General features: G+C 39.9%; 2 protein-coding genes across 8 annotated transcripts in view; both read left to right on the forward strand.

The window, feature by feature from the left end:
- The window catches only part of LOC122624845 (solute carrier family 41 member 2), a 28,309-nt gene extending 13,385 nt beyond the window's left edge, over positions 1-14,924 (forward strand). For 4 of the 7 annotated variants that reach the window (XM_043804575.1, XM_043804578.1, XM_043804577.1 and 1 more), the window contains 7 exons: positions 10,626-11,002; positions 12,736-13,060; positions 13,138-13,284; positions 13,351-13,498; positions 14,094-14,299; positions 14,373-14,521; positions 14,591-14,924. In XM_043804575.1, the coding sequence (XP_043660510.1) occupies positions 10,626-11,002; positions 12,736-13,060; positions 13,138-13,284; positions 13,351-13,498; positions 14,094-14,299; positions 14,373-14,521; positions 14,591-14,794 (1,556 nt within the window). In that variant the 3' untranslated portion in view covers positions 14,795-14,924. Of the gene's footprint in view, positions 1-7,987; positions 9,017-10,625; positions 11,003-12,735; positions 13,061-13,137; positions 13,285-13,350; positions 13,499-14,093; positions 14,300-14,372; positions 14,522-14,590 lie in introns of those variants that run through there. The other 3 variants (XM_043804574.1, XM_043804573.1, XM_043804579.1) reach the window with 3 other exon arrangements.
- A 1,303-nt stretch (positions 14,925-16,227) lies between these two features.
- LOC122625113 (neuroglian) overlaps positions 16,228-24,212 on the forward strand; it is a 36,010-nt gene continuing 28,025 nt past the window's right edge. The window contains exon 1 of the mRNA XM_043805017.1: positions 16,228-16,299. The gene's annotated coding sequence lies outside the window, so the exon portion shown is untranslated. The remainder of the gene's footprint in view (positions 16,300-24,212) is intronic.

Consider the following 24,212-nt stretch of genomic DNA (forward strand, 5'->3'; position numbering starts at 1 on the left):
CGAGCCAGCGAGTGAGCTGAGCTACTGCCATTCACTTGATTCGGTTTCGCTAACTTGGCCGCCTGCAGATTGCAAACTGGGTAACTGGGTGGGCAAGGTCGTCGCTGGATCGCACGGAGCTCGAGTTTTGGGGCGGCGAATTCCCAGAAATGTGCGAGCTCAAAGGTCAAGTTTTTCTAAGATTCAAGACTTTATTATAGTTGTTCTAAACCCCAATTGTCGTAATTCCTAGGTTACGCGAAGTTCGCTGGAAAAATACTCTTCTAATTGTGCTTTATATTTACGGTTTTAATCTGATTAGGTTGGTAAGACGATGCGTCTTCGTTGAAACCTTTAAATACTTAATTTGATGGGCGCCTCTTTAAATAAATTCAAGTGACCATTAACTTGTTAATTCAATCGCACAATTAAGCAAGGTACATCATGTGTAAAGAACTGGAACCAATCAATCTCGACTTGCTTTTTATTAATTCAAGAATAAACCTCTTCTTATGCCTTCTTATTCCTAAAGTCCTTAAAACAACTGCTTTGAGTTTTAGTATAACGACTTACATATATTGCTCATTTCATTATCGATTGGAGATTTGTCAACACAGTGATTCAATGGCGCAAATAAATAAAATTTGATCGAAATTACTCAGCCATTCAATTGATTATCTCATCCACAGCCCAAAATGCTGATAATGTGTATTCAACATGAAAGAAATCCATAAATGGCAGGCCGCACTGACTCACTCGACAGGTGGCATCTTCAACTAGCCCATATCTTCCCACGACTTAGATTCGATATGAACCAAATATATATGTATTTATTATATACATGTATTTATTGTTGCTTTTAACTCCGAGCTGAGCACACGCTTTGGTGCCAAGTTGAATGACATTTGATACAGTTTCGGTGTTCGAATCGGTTCCAGTTTTTCGATCTCACTTCGTTACACTTTACACCTTAGAAAGAATTACATATGTACATATATATAGATATAAAAGTCGAGCCGGTTAGTTGATTACTTGGCTGGATAATTTTGTTTTCGAATTAACGGCCAAACAATTTGTTTGTTTCGCACCGATATACACAGATACACAGATACATACACTGGATGATTTATTTTGGGTCTCTAGGGCTGACAAGGCGATTCATTAACCAAAATTATTGTGTCCAGAATCGAATTCGATTTCACCTGCGTCATACGTAACAATAAAACAGAATAAAAGCCATAAAACCAAAACAACAGCAGCGCATCCCATATGAAAGACTTGTTTATTTAGTTTTTTTTTGTTATCTGTTGCCAGGGCGCAGAAAATGATTCTCTTTTTGAAATGAAGTGAAATGACATGAAGTGAAATGAAATGAAATGCATTGAAATGAAATGAAAAGCGTTTCCCATCTCGAATGTGATTGGCGTTTTTCTGTCTTTTGGCCAGAGTTCGTTTACATCGCATGCAAATGAGGCGGGAGATGAGCCCAACTTGAGTGTTCACGTGAACAATTTGCATATTTATGCACCCTGTTTATTGTGAATTAATAATATTTTCGTATATTACGCAGCCGACCAGTGGGTCGCACGTTTTTCTCGCCGCATCGTGGGAAATATATCATAGATATAATAAGATAGATAAATCCGCTAAGAGGATTACGTTTGATGTTCCAAATGTTGAATGCCGGCTAGTTGACATTTAATGGGATTTATTTGATTAGAATGTAGTGCCATCAAATGGCAAAGCGTCAAGTCTATATGCCCAAATCTAACGCAGGGTAGCAGAGCCCATTTAAAATACATTTCCTAGTGCGAAAGTACTTTGCACAGGAGGGCAGTAGTGCTCTTAATGAAGCCTGGGAACAATTTAATCATGAAACATATGTTCTCGCCTCTATCAGAATATATATGATATGTACATATGTGCAGTATCTATATGTATGTATCTACATATGTGAACGAGAAGCGAACAAAGCGACTTTTGAAGCTTTTTAAGCGCACTTAATAGAAATTAGCCTGGGGCATCATCGCACATTTAATATTTAGCGCACGTTTTGCTAATTAATGCCCACAATGACTGTGGGCATTCTTGGGTTAAATGTGCGCCATTTGACCACTTGGACACTTGTATTCCCAATCATAGGAATCTCGCCGAATCTCGCCGAATCTTGTGATTTTGATTGCTTCTATTATATATATATAATATGTATATATCTGTCATTAATCTTATTCGTGCAATCTAATCACTGGCGTGCAGAATTCAAACGAAAGTAATTAAATGCCAGTTAATTGATTTATTATCAGTCCTGCTTTTGGACTTCTCACTTCAACCTTGCGATCTTGACCAGCTCAGATTCAGATTGCCTGGTTTATGGCACTTTATTTTCGGTTAATCATATACTACATCATCCCCTAAAAATAAAGAAATATCTCTGTGTGAAGCCCTCAGATAGGGTTGGTTGTTTTATGATAGGGCGCCTCATCGTAAACTATCTTGTGGATTCAGAGATTACTGTCTGGATATTTTCCAAACATTTTTACGAGTCCAGATATGTAGTGTATGTTATGTGTTGAAATCTTTTAAGCGTGGGTCATAAACAAATTATGTTCTATTTTGCACTGTAAACAATTGGCTGCACTTATTTTGTAGTTTGTTTCGCAATTAAATGGGTAATTTGAAATTTCTCTCTGGACTCGTGTCTAGCCTTAAAAAGCTGAACTAGTTTTTATTCATTTATTTTGACAAGAGCGCTCGTTTTACCACTTTGAAACCTGATTTAGTTTTTAATGTTTGGGCATTTACCTAAATAATATTCAGTTTGGCTTCGTGTTAACATTTAAAAAGCCTGAGATCTTCACTTAAGTTGTATCCACAAAAATAAATGTGTATATTCATAAATATATATGTATATATCCATAAATATCCTCAAATAAAATATCCATAATTATAATATACATGATAATTATAATATCCATAAATATAATATCCATAAGTATAATATCAATAAATATAATATCCATAAATATAATATCCCTAAATATGAGTGTACATACTTTCTGTAAGCAAATTTCCTTTAATTTACCTTAAAAATTCTCCTTTTTTTAATATACATATTAATTTTGAGCAAAATCAAAGAAGTGAACTAGTTCGGTTTAGGCAATGCACAATTGCAACTGGTTCCGAATAAAACCTGATCGTGGCATTCTGTAAATTTCCATACCCAACTGGAATTTCGCAGACATATCGTCTGCGAACCGAAAACCAAAAAGGGAAAATAAAACCACAAGGAAAAAGATAAAATCCAAAAAAATAAAAATAATATGGTGAATACAACTTTTGACATTTAAGCGGGTGAATCGTAAAACAATAACCATTGAAAATCAATTGGTTACTGCTGCCCCACCGCAACGATAAGAAAACAAAAAAAAAGAAATGGGCAGAAACCAAGACTGAAAGGCGGCAAAGTCTATTGACGATCGATTGTGTTTTGGATTGCCGGCGGTGGCGATGGCGATGGCGGTGGCGGCGGCTGATCCACTAATCAAGGTGCATTTATATGCCCCACCGATCCGCCGACTTTATAATTGCGATTCTCAGTTCCGCATGCAAACAGCCGGGAGACAAACACAAACAAAAAAAAGGGAACCAAATTCAATTTAGTTGAACTGCCAAACGAACTGCCACGCCCACACGCGCCCATCCACCCACGTGTTTTCTTTTTGTCTTGACTTTGAACTTGAAAAACTCAGAGTCGCCGCATGAGAAACACTGCGTATACGTAATGCGAATATTTACTCTTTCTTTTCGCCGTCTTCTTTTTCTCGTTTTAAATTGCGACTTTTGCAGCTAGAATTGCTCCGTGCTTGTGAAATACAAAATACAACTATTTAACATAAAAAATATTAGGCATTCAGTGGCGCTAATTAACGTACTAGATATTTCTGGGCACGCTGCGTATACGTAACGTAAATATAGTCTGTCGACTTGGCCTTTACTTCCCCGCCAGTTTAAAGTTGTGATGGGCCTGTGATAAGCTTATCGAACTGTAGTAAATAATCAATAGCTGACTGTATAGTTTCTTTTTTTTTTTTTGGGTCTTTTACAACCAATTGACTGCTGTTTGTGGGTGAAATATATTTGGGAAGTGATTTAGCTACTTGTTGGATAAGACGACGTGGAAAATCCTAACTGCTGGATATGAAAGCATGCCTTAATTCCATCTTTATCTCGGCAGTCATAAATCTTCCATATCCCAGAATAAACCGATGCGAATCAGACGGCGGCAAAAGGTGAAGAAAGCTTATCGCTTAACACCTGGCAAGAAAGTGGCAAATGAATTGACAATTTAAATATTGATTCTACCATTGATGCGGAATGTTTTCGCTGCCAGTATAGCAATTTCCATTATCTTGTTGACAAGTGTGCTTTTCACGACGTTGAGGAAATGTTCCGTCGCTGGTTTTGTTTTGTTTCCGGATGAAAGCAGTAAAGTCCTACTCCTGCGGGCGGCTTTCTCGCCAATTTCCCACTAATCAGCGGTAATCGAATAAGATTGGTAACCGATTAGATTGGTCTCGAAAACTATTTACAAAAGAAAACACCATCATCGCAGCGCTGAGTTTGCCATCGGAAATGACTTAGTCACCGATAGAAATTTATGGCGTTTGTTGTAAGGTTTAACCAGCGTTTTATCAATGGTGATTGTGATTGTGCTCCAAGATTTATTGATAACAGATTAAAAGTTTTCTACTATTCATTTCTCAATTTCCCAACCGCCATCATATACAGTGGCGTGCAAGTATGAGTACATGTTTGCAACTTTTGACTATTGGCCTAAATAAAAAAGGTATTAGCTAAGCAAATGAACCCAAATTTTTACTGTTGATTCTTTGATTATTTATTTACAAATTCGTAAAAAAAAAATAACAATAATGTAATTCTTTTCGTTAGGAAAAAAATAAAATTTAAATTAACTCGCATGTACTCAATTATGCTCAATTTGAATTTTTCAACAAAAGGTGGACAGCTCATTCAACTGAAAGTTTAATTTTAGAATTTACCGTTTGTTTTTAAGAAAGTTTAATATAAAAGTATAAATATAAAAGTTTTCAACCAAAAAGGTACGAATCTCCACGTGTTTTTGGCTCTTAACTATTAAAACAAATAATATGAAGAAATTGCCAATAAATGTTGAAGATTCAGTGATAAACCTTACTGAAAATGGATTTTCGACGCGTATAATAGCAGGGAAGTTAAATATAAGCCAATCAGCAGTCATTCGTGTTCAAAAAAGGGGAAACGCGGTACCCAAAATTCAAAGAAGAGGTCCACGTCGATTGTTGACCGATGCAGATGCGCGGCTTATGATGCAAAATATTAAAAAGGATAAGAATTGTAGACCCAAGGATGCTTCTGCAGCTATAGGCAAGCCTGTCAGCCAGTGGACAGCGTGTCGAGCACTTTAGCGTATTGGATACGTTTCCGAATTAAAAAAAAAGAAACCGGCCTTGTCCGATAAAAATATAAAAGCACGGCTAAAATTTGCGAAGGCACATAAAAATTGGGAAGTGGACGACTGGAAAAAAGTTATATGGTCTGATGAATCAAAATTCAATCGATACCAGTCGGACGGAAAACTATATTGTTGGAAAAAGCCTGGAGAGTCGCTGCAAAGACGGCACGTACAGGAAACAGTAAAACACGGAGGAGGAAATGTCATGGTCTGGAGCTGTTTTACCTGGTGGAGCATTGGACCAATAAAGAAAATAGAAGCAACTATGAAAAAAGAGGACTATTTAGATATTCTGCAGACCCATCTTTGCGATTTTGTTGACAAATGCGTTTATAATGAGAGTGATATCACATTCCAGCAAGATGGAGATCCGAAACACACGTCCAAAATCGTGAAGGAATGGATCGGAAATCAAGATTTTAAGTTAATGGAGTGGCCAGCTCAGAGTCCTGATCTCAATCCAATCGAAAATTTGTGGTCGATTGTGAAAAGACGATCTGGACACTTCGAATCGGTTGCAGCAAACCAACACGAGTTATGGCAACGAATCCAGCAAGAATGGAAAGCTGTTCCGAAGGAAATTATTCAAAATCTGGTGGAAAGTATGCCAAAGCGTATAAAAAGCGTCATCAGAATTAAGGGTCTTTGGACTAAGTACTAAAAGATAAGCTTTTGTTGAAAAATTCAAATTGAGCATAATTGAGTACATGCGAGTTAATTTAAATTTTATTTTTTTCCTAACGAAAAGAATTACATTATTGTTATTTTTTTTTTACGAATTTGTAAATAAATAATCAAAGAATCAACAGTAAAAATTTGGGTTCATTTGCTTAGCTAATACCTTTTTTATTTAGGCCAATAGTCAAAAGTTGCAAACATGTACTCATACTTGCACGCCACTGTATACTTGCCTATTTTATGCGATGATCTTGGCAATTTATAACACCTTCCCCTGCGTTTTATGGCGACACTTTGAAGAGCACATATGTAGATGCAGATAAGACCAACCTGCAGGCGCTTTAAGCTATTTGCTGCACTTATCAAGTTGTACTTTTTGTTTTATTTTTATTTGTATATTTTTTTTTGCTACGTAGCCGACGCGTGGGCCTGATTTGTGACGTGATATTGAATTGCGAGCGCAAGGCTTTCACTGCACGGCGATAAGGAGAAATCGGGTAGAAACCCTTTAGAAGTCTCGAGTGGATCATTCAGTGTAGAATCGCTGCTCAATCATCCCTGTCAACCGCAATGTACAATATATAGTATACAATATATACATATACTCGTATGCGAATGTAGTTTCCCGTTGTCAAAGCCAAGTGGCGGCAATTTATTGTGTCCAACGGTTGTCAACGCGTTGGCAAATAAGCCATATTAAAATCTTATCGCCGACAGGCGTGTGAGAGGCTACGGAGATGTTGTCAAGACCTTATATAGAGCCTTTTGCAAGTTCACTAAAAACTAAGCCAAAAAAAAAAGAGCAATGGACACAATGAAGGCGATTTGGCATTTGCAATTTTATTGGACCGCAAACAAACTGGAAAGCACTGCGCTTCCCTTTGCTCCCAATCATTTCAGTTCGGCCAAACATCGACACACAAATGCAAACGATCTCGAAAACGGTTGGCAAACAGGTTCGAAAAACGAAAGCCACCAAATGCTGACCATATCTTGGTCACGGCCTTTCGGCTCCTCGGCTCCTCGGCCATGCGGAAGTTCCAAATCAAATGTTCGGGCAGGTCAGGCGCATTTTCGCAGAAAGAAAAAAAATATATACATACATAGGCAGGAAATGAATCAAAGGCTTCATTTGTAATCTACCAAAGCCATTAATAATCTCCATCATTAATTACGATTTTCTACGCATTATGTTGCTAACTTGGGAAACATAAACTATGCGTTTTATAACCACGTATGGTTTTAAAGAGTTGAGCTTAGAAGCTCAAAACTTATGCTCCATGCTCCAATATTGTAAAGGATAAATTCTAAAAGGATATTCGGCATAAACTTTTGCAAATGAAATCGAAATTGTTGTCGCTTTTTTGTAGATTTGTGACCCGATCTTTTGTTGCTTTTCTTGATTTACATTGATTCCACGTTCCAGCCGATCCATGATCTATAGTACTTATGCAAACCGATTTTAATGAATGCCTTAAACCAGAAATAAACCAAATGCGTTGTTATTGTTGCCTTGCAGCCATATCAACGGTCCGGTGACTAAGCTCAACCTCTCAACCTCGACCTCGACCTCAGCCTCAGTCCTTTTACCTACGACCTACTACCCACTACCTAGTACCGACTACCTGCTACCTCTCACTATCCCCAGTAGTTCGACATCCTGGCCCCCAAAAACCACGGACACTACGACGCACACATCCTGCGACAGACACACGGCGCCCCGACATTCCCCACATTTTCAATAAAATGTAAACCAAACGATTCTCCGGATTCTTTCAATTCTTGTTCCGATTTGTATTCTCCATTCATTCCTTAAACAAAAAACCGAAAGAAATACTGAACCGCAATTAATGCACTTTCCATAACTTTCTTAACTTATTATATTATTTATCTAAAAAATAAAACCATTTTGTGATATCTTTTTTGTGTTTAGTCATAGGTTGATAAAAAAAAATAGAAAAGAAAAAAACCAAAACAAAAAGTATGCAAAGCCCATAGACAAGTTAATCTTAAAAAAAAAAACAAAAAATAAATAAAATCAATATTTATTAGAGCACAGCTTATCATTTGTGTTGAATGTTTCGTTTGCGTTGATTTTAAGCAAATATAGTTTGAAAGCCTAGACACTCAGGATTTAGTTCAAATATTAGTTTAGTCGATGAGTTGTATTTGCGAATACTCGCTTGAGAGAAGTCCCCCGCACACGAACAGGCACACGCATGCACGCCCGCCGTTTGGGGCTGCTCTACACCGACACATAAAGACCCCCACACACGACGACACGACGGACGCACACAGGCCAAACCAATGCTAAAATGTCGCTGCCCAACGAACAGACAAACTTGCCGCACAATCCAACCAGCCAGCCAGCATCAGCATCAGTATCAGCATCAGTATCAGCATCAGCATTCGCCGACACACAGACACCAGCCACAGCAACAGCAACAGGATCCACAACACCATCCACACCAACACCCTCCACAAGAGCCACACCACAGCAACAGTCAAATGAGCTGAAACACCGCCTGACGCCACTGAACGTGCGTCGTCTATCGGGCTACGTTAATCCGCAAGCGATCAGCGATAATGCTGGCGACGATCCCCCGCCCACCACCATTAACATTGGCCTCTTCAACAACAACAACAATAACAACAACAACAATAATACAAATTATAATTATTATAATAACAACAATAACAACAACAACACAGCATCAACAACGCCACCATCCGCATATGCCACACCACCAATATACCAACAACAGTTGTCCACACTGACAGCAACAACACCGCTAGATGTGGCACCGGATGATAAATACCGATTGTTTACCATTTTCAATGGAAACGGTGAGTGAAAGCATACGAACGTATACAAGTATAAAGCCCGAGTATAATTCCCGTTGAGAAAAATCAAATCAACCAAATAAGTTCCACAACACCGACGAACTGAGGCTCTCGTGTAGATAGGCCTTTTTGGGGAATTTCGAGGCTTTGGTCACACTAAAACACTAGATGAACAACACCATATGTATTGTCGATTCTTTCTTTGGTTTCCTTGCGCTCTCTCTCTCTCTCTCTCTCTCTCTCTCTTTCTTACTATCTCTGCCTCCCTTTAAATCTTTCTCGCTCCGTCGCTGACTTAATCTTACTATCTTTTGTATTTACTCTTGATATGCAAATATTTATATTTAAGCGTCCAGACTGGTTTCCCCTCTTTTTGTTCATTTTACAACATATTTACCTCCGTATCCAAATACTCATATATCCATATATCCATATAACCACCATATATCCATATTCTTTGTACTCCTCTTATATTACATTAATCCCGTGCAATAATCGCCCTGGCTTGCGAATGTCTCGACTATTCGCGATTAAACACACGGAATATTTGCCAACCAATTACCATGCATGCTCCGCCTCAGCCGTAATATAATATGTATTTCTCGATTCTAAGCTACTTAAGTCTGAGAACCGATCCTTAATCCAAACCAAATGCGGTATGTGGGGTTATTAAATTGTGTATTATTATGATACACAATGCTGTTTCAAGGATCTCTACTAGTTAAAGTACATATGACTAAAATTGGGATGCAATGAGTTCTACCTAAAATGGGACCTCATATGACCTCTTTGAAGTCTGAAATGTTTGGATCTCAGAGATTAAATGAGTTCTACCCATCAAATTTGGTATACAGCATTCTGAGATCTTAAGAGATATGCCAAGCCCACTTTCAAGTCATTTGCTACCCACTGGCAAACAATCAAGGGGTAGTCAATGGTCTATACCCATTCAACTCGTATTGTGGCATATTCTTAATTGTTATTTTTGCGATGTTTAATTGTCGCTGTCTCGGCGGCTTGCGAATTTGTTTATGGCCGAGCGATTTGTGGTTTATGAACTTGGCTACGAGTCGACACAGAAACCGAAAACGCAAATAAATATGCGAGAATTCTAATCAAACGAGTTTTTTCTTTCTTTTTTTTCTCATTTTGCTTCTGCTTGAAGAAGACTCCTCCACCTGGAGACTGTCGAAAAAACTGAAATGAATAAAACACAGCGAATCAGAGACACATGCACATAGATTTATTTCCACATGTAGATGCTTAATTTATTGCATTGTTAATTAATTCCCTTGCTAATTGCATAATACTGCTAAATTTAGATGCATGCCACACACACACAAACACTCACACTCGAGCACTTAGGCTAGTCTATATAATGCATGCAGCAATTACTATTATGATATATAGAAGTAGTAGCCATGTATGCCACGTATGAGAGAGAGACCCGAGCACCTAATCCGGCGACCCACTTGGAACACACACCTAATCTCGATCTGCGCCTTGATATCCAAACTAACCCGCATCTTGCAATCCTCTTCTTTTGTCTCGTTTCGTTTCGTGCCGTTTCGTTTCTTCCCCCACGAAAAACAAACACCGATCGCAAACCCAGATCCCGACAATGAGAAATTGTCGGGCCTACCACATTCGACAACCGGTTCACTAAGCTCAATCATCACGACGTCCATAGCATCCTCCGAACCGGATCCTGGAGCGGCGAGCGGCGGCGGCGGCGGCGGTGGAGCGGGCGGAGCAGGAGGAGCAGGCGGCGGTGGCGGTGGCAATGGTGGCATCGGATCCGGTGCCCTGGTGGCAGCGGACGCCTCCAGCATTGCCGGCATCAATGGCAGCTCCGAGGAGAAGTTGGCGCTCAATCGACCCGGCATCAAGCAGGAGAAGTGGACGACGATCCTGCTGCAGGTGTCCATTCCGTTCTTTCTGGCCGGGATTGGCACCATCGGAGCTGGCATTGTCCTGGGACGCGTTGAGGTGAGTCCTTTAACTTTTACCATCTTGATATATTTATAAAATAGAAGCAAAGATGTCATGGGATATTCAAATAGTTGAATTGAATTTTAGACACAAATGTATTTCCCCTACTCGAAGTATTCGTATTTATTTATGAAATAAAACAGGTTCAAATGCAATGCAATTGCAATATAATTGCCTTGATAAACTGATACAGTTTAAGGTATTTAATCGCCCTTCAGTCCGATAAGCCCAACGAAACGACAGCGTAAATTACAAATTACACCAAATTAAATTGTAAAATTCTACAAATTTTCTATTGCCTGAATGCGCTGTGCAATGGGGCATTAAAATGAGATGTGCACCAAGTCAAGTGCAAAGTAAATCGCAGAATAGTTAATTGCACATTTAAGCAGCATTCATCTCTCTGTGTGGGAAAATTCCCAGCGGGAAAGGAGTAAACAAACCTGGAGGTTAATCGAATTATGAATTATGACGTGCTAACATTATTTTTTGCAAGCATATGTCACCCATCGATAAGACCAGCAAATTGCTGCAATTATGCAGATAAGAACTATTTATGGCTTGGCTTCATAAATAATAATCCTGTGCGATGATACACGATAGAATTGGAAATTGTAAATTAGAAATCAGCTACAAGTACGCATAATACTTTAACAAGCGGTTCGAGATTCAAGATTCAAGATTCAAGATTCAAGACTTAAAGAGCCACTCAATCAATCAGCAAAAAGCAGACAGACAGAGCTCGGCTATTTTTAAACCTTTCCCCCGATTTGTGTGTTTGGTGAATTGGCACAATTCCTTTTAGAATGTTATTTATGGCTGCGAAGTGTATATGCATAGTACATGCGTGTTAGATAGTAAATGTTTAATTTGCCCGCTAATTGATGGTAAAAGTTCTGGGCCAAACTGGAGAGCCAGCCAGTTACAGGCGGCCAATGCCCGAATTAAGCTGAAAATGTTGGCTAAATCTGGAGGGGCGGTGCTCTGCCATCCAGGCGATTTATGGCGCCCCATAAATGTGGTCATATGTTCGATGCACTCTGGCCAACAGCAAATGTGTACGCTGCAACTTAATTAGGGCGTTGAAACGGCATTTTAGTGAAGGGGTATTTGATACGAGGGTCGTTTGATAAGTCCGTGACTTTTTGTATTTGCCGCGCACCTGCTCTAAATACAACACTGCTCCTGTCAGCAGTTATCGATTAACAGCTGACTGTAAAATTTTGAGAAAGCTGCGTTTTTTGGTTTGCGTTTTATAGGCATTGAAAGCAGACGATCTCGTGAATTTTTTTTGTCCATCAGGACAATGCACGGGTGCACACGTGTGTAGTCAGCATGGCAAAATTTCATAAATTGGGCTACGAACTGCTACCCCATCCAGCATATTCTCCAGATTTAGCCCCCTGTGACTATTTTTTGTTTCCAAACATGAAGAAATGGCTCGGCGGTAAGAGATTCGGGTCAAATGAAGAGGTCATCACAGAAACAAACGACTATTTTGAGGGCCTTGAGAAAACCTATTATTTGGAAGGAATAAAAAAATTGGAAAAACGCTGGACTAAATGTATAGAGCTAAAAGGAGATTATGTTGAGAAATAAAACGCTTCTTTGACGAAAAAAATATATTTTATTCAAAAAGTCACGGACTTATCAAACGACCCTCGTAACTACTTGTAGAATAAGTTAGTGTAACAAGTAATTGGTTATAATCCCTTTTTCAACTCTTTCAGAAATGGTATGTCTTCAAGAATGTAAGCGAGCTGTTCATCCTGGTGCCGGCGCTGTTGGGCCTCAAGGGCAACCTGGACATGTGCCTGGCATCGCGGCTCTCCACGCAGGTGAACCTGGGCAACATGACCAGCAGACAGGGCGTGATACGGATGATAGTGGGGAACATAGCACTGGTGCAGGTCCAGGCGACGGTGGCCTCCTTTCTGGTGGCCATGTTTGCGGTGAGCGTGGGTGCGGCCATGACCGGCGACTTCTATTTCGAGAACATGATGCTGCTGACTGCCTCGGCCATGTTCACGGCCACCTCGTCGTGCTTTGTGCTGGGTAGGATTGCACTTGCTACTTTTCCGCTCCATGGCATATTTATTTACTTATTAATTACGGGGTTTCTTTCATTTTAGACTTCGTTTTGGTGGCTGTTATCCTGTTCTCGCAGAAGTACCGCCTCAATCCGGACAACCTGGCCACGCCGTTGGCCGCCTCCATTGGCGATGTGGTGTCCATCAGTTTGCTCTCCTTTATCGCCTCGCTGCTGTACGATCATATCAGTAAGTCGCATTATCCATTTGCATAACTAATATATGTAACTAATGTTTGCTACTTTTCGCACACAGAAACGCACCTGTGGATCACATTCATCGTGGTCACCTGCTACCTGGTGCTGTTGCCCATGTGGGTGATGATCGTGCTGAGGAACGAGTACACGCGACCGGTGCTAAAGAGCGGATGGGTTCCCGTCCTCTCGGCCCTCTGCATAAGTGGGTATGTACGGCGTACTGCGTACCGCGAACTGCGAACTGCGCATTGCGCACTCTGCCAAATCAAATCAATTCGATCGGATCGGATGATGGACCCTCGAGTCTGAGAAGCAGCAAAGTACAAAGCAGCAACTACAAAAAATGGGGCCGTGATAAGCAGAAAAGACGTCAAGTTGTCCGCTATATTTAGATATATCAGCCCGTTTCATTTAATGCCAATTCATGTCCAGGCGATTGTTTTCCGAACGCTATTTATATATACTATATAAATGTGGGGAGTAATAAGTAGCCGAGACCATGGGAAGCATTCACACGGCTGGATGTCCCTGACTCGTGTTTGGCGACAGGTCAAGCGGTCTTATAATTAGAATCAGCAGTAGGATTTGCATTCCCGGGCGTAATTACTCGCCATGACTGGGAAATTTGCGGCAATCGAGCTTCAAAAGACAAACACACTTCAGTTTGTTCGAATCAAAATTAAAATGGGACTTGGAGTCAAATGAATTACTTCCAATGGGCTAAAATGCAGCTAACTGCAGTGTTTAAGTGATGGCTTGTTTATTGAACGGATTACTGATCGTTCCATCATCTCATTACAGTCTGGGTGGCCTTGTGTTGGATGCAGCCGTCGAGGTGTTTAATGGATTCGTAGTGTTCCAACCGATCATCAACGGAATCGGCGGCAATCTGGTGTCGGTGCAGGCCAGCAAGATATCCACAATGCTGCACCAGAGCTCAATTATCGGGATTATACCACCGCACACGCAGATCTTCGAGTGGCCTTGGCGGGCGCTCTTCAAAGGAGGTAGGTCTCGAGTCAGATTTAATTGATAATTGATTGTAATTGAATCGGGTATTCATTGGTGCTCTTCATTCAGTTCCCTATGCGAAGACAGCGAGGATACTTATTGCCATGTCCATACCCGGCAATGTTCTGTTCATCTTTGCTGCTGACTATATAAACTATAGCACCTCGACGGTCACCTGGGTGTTTGTGCTTTCCTATCTGACCGCCAGTTTGATCCAGGTGAGTTTCGAAATAATAAGTTACAAAACCTGCAAAAACACACTCACTAATATGCGGCGATCGTTGCAGGTGATGCTGCTGCTGTATATTGCGCACATCATTGTGCACGCGATGTGGAAGTGGAAGATCGATCCGGATAACTCGGCCATACCCTACCTGACGGCCCTGGGCGATCTGCTCGGCAGCAGTCTGCTGGCGGTGGCGTGGCTCTTCACCATGTCGGTGGGCATGCAGTACGGATCCGGAATGGAGACACTCAACGCACCTAACTAAAGTAGCTAATGAAATAGGGAGTACGGAGTAACGTAGAACGATAAACAAGACAGCCACACACCACACCATACAATTTAAAAAGAACTGTTATGTACCTAAAAACAAATATACAGAAAACATAGAAATTGTACGTATAGCCTCCAGCCACCCGAGAAATCCAGAATCCAAGAAAAAACCCTCCCAACACCAAACGGAAACGAAACCGCTAAAAAACGAACTAACTTCTAAAGATGCATGTCGAATGCTCGAGGCGAGAGATATTAAGAGATATGATATCATTTTACATTGTGTCCTTCTTCACATGGCTTTTGCTTGTGTTCCTTTTGCTCTACCGAGAAATAATGTGCGATTATGCTATATATATACAGGCTATATATAGGCATATGTAGAATTGCAGGCCGCTGCGTCATATTTTTTAAGGCTTTTAGGACAATATTATACACATTTAAAGAAAAGTATATACATTGTATAGGGAGAAAAGGACGACGAAGAATTACTAAAAGAACATTTACGCCACGCAAATTGTTTACTCCCATTTCGGTTCTTGATTCTTTCGCTCGTTTTCCTTCGTTTACCTTAAACAGCCAAATAATAATTGCAAAATCTAGAAGTAAATAGAACCTACTTAAATCCTTAATTTACACGTAACCAATTATGTAGTATTAGCGCAGATTTGATTTTTGCAAGTCTCGCTTTCGATTTTGTGCGTTTTTTTTTTAATATTACTTTTCTCATTGTCCCCTTTCCATTTCCCCCCGCAGACCCCGAGCGATAAAAATTAAGAAAAGCAATAAACAATTCGCTAAATGCGACATTTATAATTGCAAATTAGTTAGGACGATGGGAAGTGTGTGTATGCAGGAGTTTGTGCGTTCGGCTCCGCATCAAAAAGAGAACAGGGAATATAACGATGAGAATGAGAGACGTTCTGAAAGGAAATGTGATCGATATTTAGTTATAATAATAATATTAATAATAATAAATTAATTAATTGAAAACGTAAGAGAAAAGGCATCAATATTGTGTAATACTTGAAACAATAATACCAATTAAATAAATATGTTGGAATAAACGAAAGAAAACAAAATCGTTTCAATATCTTGGTATTTTGTCTATAACGTTTTTGTTAAGTTTGTTTCTTATAATTTCAACTAAAAGGAAAACTATTTGAATTTGAATATTTCAGCGCCCAGTTCGATCAACGATATCCAATATCTGTATCGATATTAAAACGCAATGTTGCTATGTCAATATATTTTGCTGTTATGGGCAGCACTGTCACGAAGTAAACGTTATCGATAAAAAGGGTAGCCAACATCGATACAAAAAGAATATCGCATCGGCGATGTGCCTTCGATAGTTAGTATTTTCCTTTGATACATATCGATATCCGATAACTGGTTTGGCGGCGATGCCACCCCGGTTTCCCTGCGTCCGATTGTAACCGTTCGAGCCTGGCAGTTCCTCTCCGCATTCGAAAAGAAAATATTCGCGCTGCTGGTTGTGTATGTCCGCCGAATCGTATTTGCTGAAAACTACGCCAAAAACACCGCGATACATATTCGAAGTCGAGCGAATATATATCGTTATTTGGATGTTTAGGCACTTACTCTTTTTATTTTTTCCTTAAAATTTTGCGTGTATAACATAACTGTCACTGTATGTGTGCGTGCATCGGTGTTAGTGTTAGTGAGCGCCGGGAATTGAAAATAAAATATTAAAAAACGAAAGAAAAAAAAAACGAACTGACGCCGCGTAGAAAATTTTCTTATTTACTCCGCCAATATATAAATTAGTCTTAGCTCTGCCTTCACTTTTTTTTTAGTGTCCGTTCGTGTGTGTGAGTGTGCGGGTGTGCTTGTCTGGGAATTGTTAAAAAAAAATAAGAAAAATTGGCTGGCAAACGAAAGAAAAAAAAAACCCATAACAAAATTGTTTGTCTCTTTGCGCTACTTCCACCTTCTTTTTTTGTTGTTGTTTTACTTTGCACACTGTGCCGCACCCAAAAGTTGATAGTTGATGGTTTTCATTAATGCAATTATAAAAATGAATGGCAATGCAATAATGTACGAAGCACACGATGACAACAAAAAAGGAGAAGGAGAGGAAATCGGAGGACGCCAAAAGCCAGGCAACAACAACAACAACAACGACTGTGGGCGACATTAACTGTACAAAAGCGCTCAAAAACTCAACATTTAAAGCTGCGTGTTTTTTCCCTTTTTTTATTGTATTGCATTGTAGTTGTTTTTGTATGTACATATGTATTTACCACGAAGCCAAAAGTTCGTAAGCGAGTTTTGAGTGGCTCCTTCTCACTCGCTCTCCCGCTCCCACTACGTCTCTTACGCTCTGTCGCGTCGCCCTCTGTCTCTCTTTACCTGAGTTTTGAGTTTGGGATTCTTGAGCGCTTTTTGGCAGAATCCCGACTTCTTCTTCTTGTTGTTGTTGTTGCGCTGGCTTCTATGACTTAAAGGTAAGCATCATGGATTTGAACCAAGTTTTCGTCCAAGGGCGTAATCTTAACTCCACACCACACACAGTTTTTATTCTTCTCATTTTTATTAGTGGCTCTAAAACAGGTTTTCTAGCAGCTAGCGAAGATGGTGAAGAAGAAGAGCGCAGACAATGAGCGCGAATTACGGCATGTGTGCGTGCGTGTGTGTGTGTGTGTCTGTGGCTGTGGGTGTGTGTGTGCAAGGTGGGGCAGCTTGAAGAGATCACTTTTTGAGCTCTTTTTACATTCGCCCTCTCCCTCGCTCGTCGCCACTTTGGCGCTCTTCTCGCATTTTCACATGTATTTTCCATGTTCATAGCGATTTCTCTCTAAATTCTTTCGATCTGATACCTCAAGTACTGAGATAACGGGTTTTCCAATTGCAATTTAAAAGATACCAAATGCAAACTATCTTTTCACGTTCTCAGTTTTAATTTAGTCATTTGCCAAAGTTTTGAATTTTTGAAGAGAACTGTAACACTGGCTTTCCAATGATCGTCGAGTTGAATTTGTTAGGTAAATATACATTTTTGCTGCTCTCCGCTATTTTGTTGCTTTTTTTGTGTTTGACCATGCGGTCATCGCGACGACGTCATCGTTGTGAATAGGTTTATATAGTACGTATGTATATAAGTATGCACATACAGCAAACGTATATATGGCAGTTCGTTCCGCCCCAGCAACGCCGTCGACAGCGATGCCTCCGCCCCGAATCGACCCAAAAAAGTATAAAGAAAAATAATAATAAATAAAGAAATAACAGAAACTGCGCCAACTGAAGCAGCATTAAAAATTAGCCTGCCAGTTGCTAGTTAATAAATGCCCTTGTTGGCCGCTTGGAATTGGGCGATGTTGGGCTAAAGATACAAGATACAATGCGATACAAAGATATTACTTCATATGCTTACAAAATATATAGAAAATATGCCAAATAAATAGATAGAATTTAACTAAGAAATTAAAAAATATGTTTCTAATATGTGACAGAATCTTATCATTATTTTTTTTTAATTTTACCCGCAAAAAAAATAAGGGCAAAGAACAAAAGTACACAAAGTATACGAAACCAAATTCCAAGTCACATTGCTGATATGTAATGGCAGTTTTTTTATTCAAGCACAGTATGCATCAATTTTTTGGCAAACCTTAAACTTGAACTTGAGAGATAAAGGCCAAGGTTACTATTATATATAAATGCGAGTCCCTTTCAATGAGGATAACCTCCAGTAGCGGGGATCGTTTTCAATGAAAGCGATAAGCAAAGAACTTGAAACGCTTGAAACACAAAAGCTTTATGCTTTATCGATAGAGAAGCATCCCCTATAATTTATGCCATGACCAATTTAAAAAGTCAAGCATAATTAAAGCAGTTCATTAATTGAGTAGGTACTGAAATGGACACTCACACTCGAGGCCACTTGAATATGTACAAAGCCACTATTATTTAGTTTTTCGGTCATGCTTCGCCTACTCGCAATGGTCGGTTCTCTAGTGATTTTTCGCTCTCTCCTTCGGCGGGAATATAAATTTGCATTTTGTCAGCAGTAAAGTATATGATCACTCCCTATTATATATTTTCTATAATCTCAAGTGGGTTTACTTGGCTACTTGGGGACTTTTTCTTATGGCTTGGCTTCCCAAACCTCGAGTATACGTATTCCCCATGGGCACTACCGATCTTGGGCGATTTCCCTCTTAGGGGAATTGTTCTTTATCAATTCTCCTGGGGCTTTTGTAATTTGCGTTATCTACTTCTGAGTCGATCAATTTCTTGATTCACACCCGAGGTTCTTTATTGGTTTTGTCGCTGCTGACGGCTGCTGAATGTACGTACAGAATATGATATCATCGATATCTATCTGCGAACTCTCTTGTATCGGGCAATTTATGAGAGATTTATGTTGATATTTTCTTTTTGGCGTGCAATTGCCTGGCATTTGTTATAATTAAAATGGAACGCCCCAGAAAGTTGGGCAAACTGGTAGGAATCAGCGGCATATACAAAAATGTGTGCGTTCCAAGTGGATAACTACATATATATGTACATATATACCTATAAATTTATGCGTTTTTGTGCGGGAGAGTGTGGATATATGTACATATGTGTGTGTTGGATATACGTACATATATTGATATCATCGCCGTGATCTGTATCTTTTCGAAGCTCTACCATGTGGACGGACTTCTCGGATCTCATTTTTAGTCTTTCATCTCTCGAACAGCTGGCGATGGCGATGTCGATGTCGATGGCGATTGCGTCATTTTCATTCGACATTTCTGCCGCTCTGTGACCAGTTTTTAATCCAATTCCGTTGGCCACGAACAAAATCCTTTTATGATGTCATTTCAGATGTTGCATGTCGCATGTCGCAGGCCTCAGGCCGAAATAAAAAGCAAATCCTTTTTCGTTCGCAAAATCAATAGTAAAAGCCAGGAAATAGTGTTTTTCGTTTTTTTTTTTTCGTTGCTACTCCGCAAACAAACAGAAAACACAAAAACAGCGTGCTGATGTCATCATTCATTGCCTTCGAATTGGCCTGTTTCTTGGTTAGTTTCCCCACATTTTTTTTTCTAACAAACTGCCACTGCCACTCCAGTAAATATTTCGTTTCCGATTGGCTTTAATATGCCATGTTCTCTGGTAAATAAACCAAAATTTATTTATTAGCAATGCTCATTAATGATGCAAACTGAATTCTTATAAAGATGTATGCATTTTTATTATTATTTTAACCAGTCTGCTCAACTTTCTTTCAGCTACAGTTCAGCTGAAGGCACAAGGGTTAAGGCGACAAAGTGTGCCGGTGCTCTTGTGGGTTAAGGGGATTCGATGCCGGTTCGCGGTTTTCGCGGTTATCGCGCTTAGATGTCTGTTTTTTACTTTTTTTCATTTTTTGCTGCCAAGCTTTTTTCGAAACCGAGAAAAAAAGTTCCATGTTTGAAATATAAAATGTTGGAATATGTATATAAGTACATATGCATATGAACCGAGCTATTTGCTATAATAAAGCTAGTCACTTGATTAATTATACATTTTTGCTTATATAAATGAGATTATTATTTCATTTTACTAATTCTCACTTTATGCTGCGAGATTTCGGTACAATAATCTAAGCTCTAACATTTTGCATTATAGATCATTCAAATTGGGTCACCGATAAGACAAGGAAGTAACGGCATACATTTTTTAACTTTTGAATAATATTTGGTTCCTTGTTTCTGTGCCTTTTTTCGCCACGTGCATTTGTTAGTTTCGCCAGTTTTATCAGCCGTTTTTGCGGCTGCTCTAGGTGCCAGTACCGCTGCTCTGCCGGCGTCTGAAAGTGCATTGCACTTTTAAGTGTTTTCGGCCTGGGAAATGGGAAATCGGGTGGAAAGCGGGAGAAGACGCCAGAGAAAAGCCCCATGTGGCACAGTTGCAAAAAGTAGAAAACACATAGAAAAAATAGAAGAAAAAAAGGGAAAAACGGAGTCAGACAGACAGACAGGAGTGGCGAGTGCAATTTGCATTAGCTTTTCGCTATGTTTTAGTTCTTGTGCACTCACCGCCAACTTCTCTTACCCATTTTCATTTTACCCATTTTCAGCATTTTCCATGCCCAATGGGGCTACTTGGACCCTCTTGTCATTTGGGTTAAATGTGAGCGGGCGTAGGAAAAGGGGCATGGCCTTTTGGTTAATTAAACTGAAAGAAACGCATAGTAGTAGTTTCAAATGAAACTATTACTATTACTATTTCGAAATGGAAATATTTCAATTGAATTAGCATTCAAGCGATTAACGATCATTGCAAACTACTTTTAAATGGGTTAACTGCTCTTACTGCATTTGCAGCAATACGCAAGTGAAATTATCGAGCGATTACAGATTATTGAACTCATGTTGCCAATCTCCTCCGTCTGCGATTTAATTGATCAATCAACAAGCTGCACCTAAACAAACAACTCAATAAAATGGGTTTATCTTTATCTGTATCTGGATGTATTTATATTTGTATTTATGCGATCTGCAGGCGATCGCATTTCATTTTTCGCAAATGCAAACAGTTCTTCGTCGGCATTTATTTGATCGAGTTTGTCATTTAGTTTGTTTTCTGCCTTCTTAAACAAACCAATAAACCAATAAAGCTTCGTCGTTTTATGGAGCTTTTCTGCCCAGACTCAAATGGTGACTCAAAGCCAATTCGAGCTTATACGAGTATTTTCAGGTATGTCGCTATTATATTATCGGACACACCCAGTGAGAAAAAATATGTATGACAAGCTTCGACTTTTAGTCTTTCTTTCTTTCTTTTTTTTTTGTGAGCCTCTCTTGGTCTGCTCTCTTATTTTGTTTATTCTTCAGATTTGGTGGGAAATGGAAATTGAAATGGAAATGGAAATGGTATTGTACAATTGATCTCTGCAAGTTATTCATTCCACTTTGAAAATGGGTTTAGGCGTGGCTGCTAGGCTGCTGAGCTGCTAAGTGTAGAATTTTCCACATAATTATGGCAATTAGCACATGGCTGACCCACATCATGACTTCCATATATGTACATATACATAAGTCGTAAAGTTACTTGAATGTTTCTTCAGAAATTTATTCGCTGTTCCCTGAACCTTTGGGAATCGTGAATGAGTCCATTAGTTTGATGAGTATCCTTTTCTTTTGGCCGTGTTGTGGGGCCCAAAACTTCCGCTTAGTGCGTTAGTTGGCCCGCTTTAAATGTGGTTAAACGGAGGATACGTATGCTATGCATATCGGATCGGTGGGGGGAGGGGGGCATGTGAGGTTGGTTGGTTGGTTGGTTGGTGGGGCAAGCTCCCGTTTCATAAATTGCATTATGTTGCCGCGGAGTGGAGTGAGTGGAGTGAAGTTGCCACCGCCAGAGGAGCATTGAACTTCTCGTCTGTGGTCCGGAAACCTGACAGCAACTCCCAGTGGAAAATGCCACCCCACCCCAACCCCCCTCCCGCCGGCCGGCGTTTTGGTTAAAAGTTTTGCGTCAGCTTTGCTCACTTCCTTTGAATTTTCCGCACGCGGTGGAAAAAAGGCGGCGAGGCGGGGCGGGGAAATTGCGTTTGCGTGATTGATTGATTGCGGAAAACTTAACTTTTTAGTGGGTTAAAAAGCGGTTTAATTAAGTGATCAAGTTGGTTCACATATATATATTTTTGTTTTACGTTAATAAAAAATTATAGTTTGCTTGATAAAATAAATTAAATAAAGTTAATGTTCATAATGAGATAACTTTTTAATAAAATCCATGTTGCATCTCTTTAAATGCTTTACTTAAATTCGGAAATTATAGATAGATAGATAAATGAGATATTGTTTGGTCAGCCGACCGTCTATCATTCACTCACTCACTCATTCATTCATTTCGCATGCTGACCACACACAAAATAAAAAAAAAGAAGGGAAAAATACAAAATACAAAAGCGAAGCGGATTTCATTTCATTCACATTGATTGGGGTGGCTCTGGATTCGGTTGCTGGATCGCATCCAGGGGTTAACAGCGTGTGTATCCGTATCTCTGCGACTTTGTAGATACTTTTGGATGGCTGCATATTGGTGTTTGGTCGGTCGCTCGGTCGGTCGCGTGTCAAATAACTGTGCTTGCAGCTGTTTTCCCGAGGGTTGGAAAATACAAATACTTGTGCGACAGGCGATTGGGATATGTGGGATATGTGTAGGATAAAGGATATGGAATATAGGATATATAGTTTGCCAGCTACCTAAAATCATCGTCAGCAATTTTGCACTTATTTACTTTTGCGGCCTGTGGCCCCCGGAGAATTCCGACTTCCACTTTCCATTATAACTCTTAATTGCCCACCGAAAGTCAACAGTTTGTGGAAATGCTGGTAGCAATGCCCATTCTTAATTCACCGAATTTATTGGCATTTAATGCGTTGGCATGAGGGCGGGAAATTACACTACTATCGCTGCCATTGCAGCATTGTAAATGCCAATAAAACATTGCATTTTCCACAGCTCGGTGGAAATTAGTCAGCACAAGCAGAGTTTAATTAATCAAAAGGGGGTGGATGGTGTGTGGGCTTATTAATTTGCTCTGATTAAAGACCCAAAATGACCCCACAAGAGTCATTCCATCGCTCACACTGATGAGCCAAGTGGAACTGGAAGTGGTAAAGGCAAGGCTAAGCCGCCTAATGAATCAGCCAGCCCCCCATCTCCTTCTCCGCCGGAAAGTGACTAAGCTGTGAAAATGAAAGGAAAATCGGCTGGGGGAAAAGTGGGGGCTAGTTTTGAACTCACATACATACTATGTAGGAAAAATACTCGTATATGGCACCGCATTGCAGTCGATTCAAAGGGCCAAGGCCACTGAAAATCCGAGTCAGAAAGCCAAACGAAACGTGAAATGGCAGGCTGCATTTTTTGGGCGAACTTAGGAAAATCCTTCGATGGATTCGATTTGCAAGTTGAATTTAAAACGTGACAATCGTATAATTAGGAAAGCACTAACTAGGCAGCAGATGTGGAAAGTATTTGATCCTTTGCCGTTCACGGCTAACAAATGTTGCCGGGCATTATCCTTATAGCCGCCATATGTGGCGTTCTAAAACTATAATGTGCCCCTGCATCCATCCATCCATCCATCCATCCATCCACTTTCACCCTCATCACGGACCTTACCAAATTAATTAATTAGCATAAATTATCAATTAAAATGCGCTCAGTCAGCGATTCGAGTCGATTCGAGATGCCGACAGCGCGCGATAGGGGAAGTAAATTCCGGTTTAAGGATCGCTGCAACCACCCCTACCTATATACCATATCCTATATATGGTAGGTAATATAGTATGTGCATGGCTTATATGGCATATATGGCATATTCATGGTGGTGAATTCGAGTGTCAGCTGGCACCTATAGCAGACTTTTCCACTCCCCGATGCATTTTAGCGCTATT

The sequence above is a fragment of the Drosophila teissieri genome, chromosome X (genome assembly GCF_016746235.2).
Source record: "Drosophila teissieri strain GT53w chromosome X, Prin_Dtei_1.1, whole genome shotgun sequence".
Taxonomy (NCBI): Eukaryota; Metazoa; Arthropoda; class Insecta; order Diptera; family Drosophilidae; genus Drosophila; species Drosophila teissieri.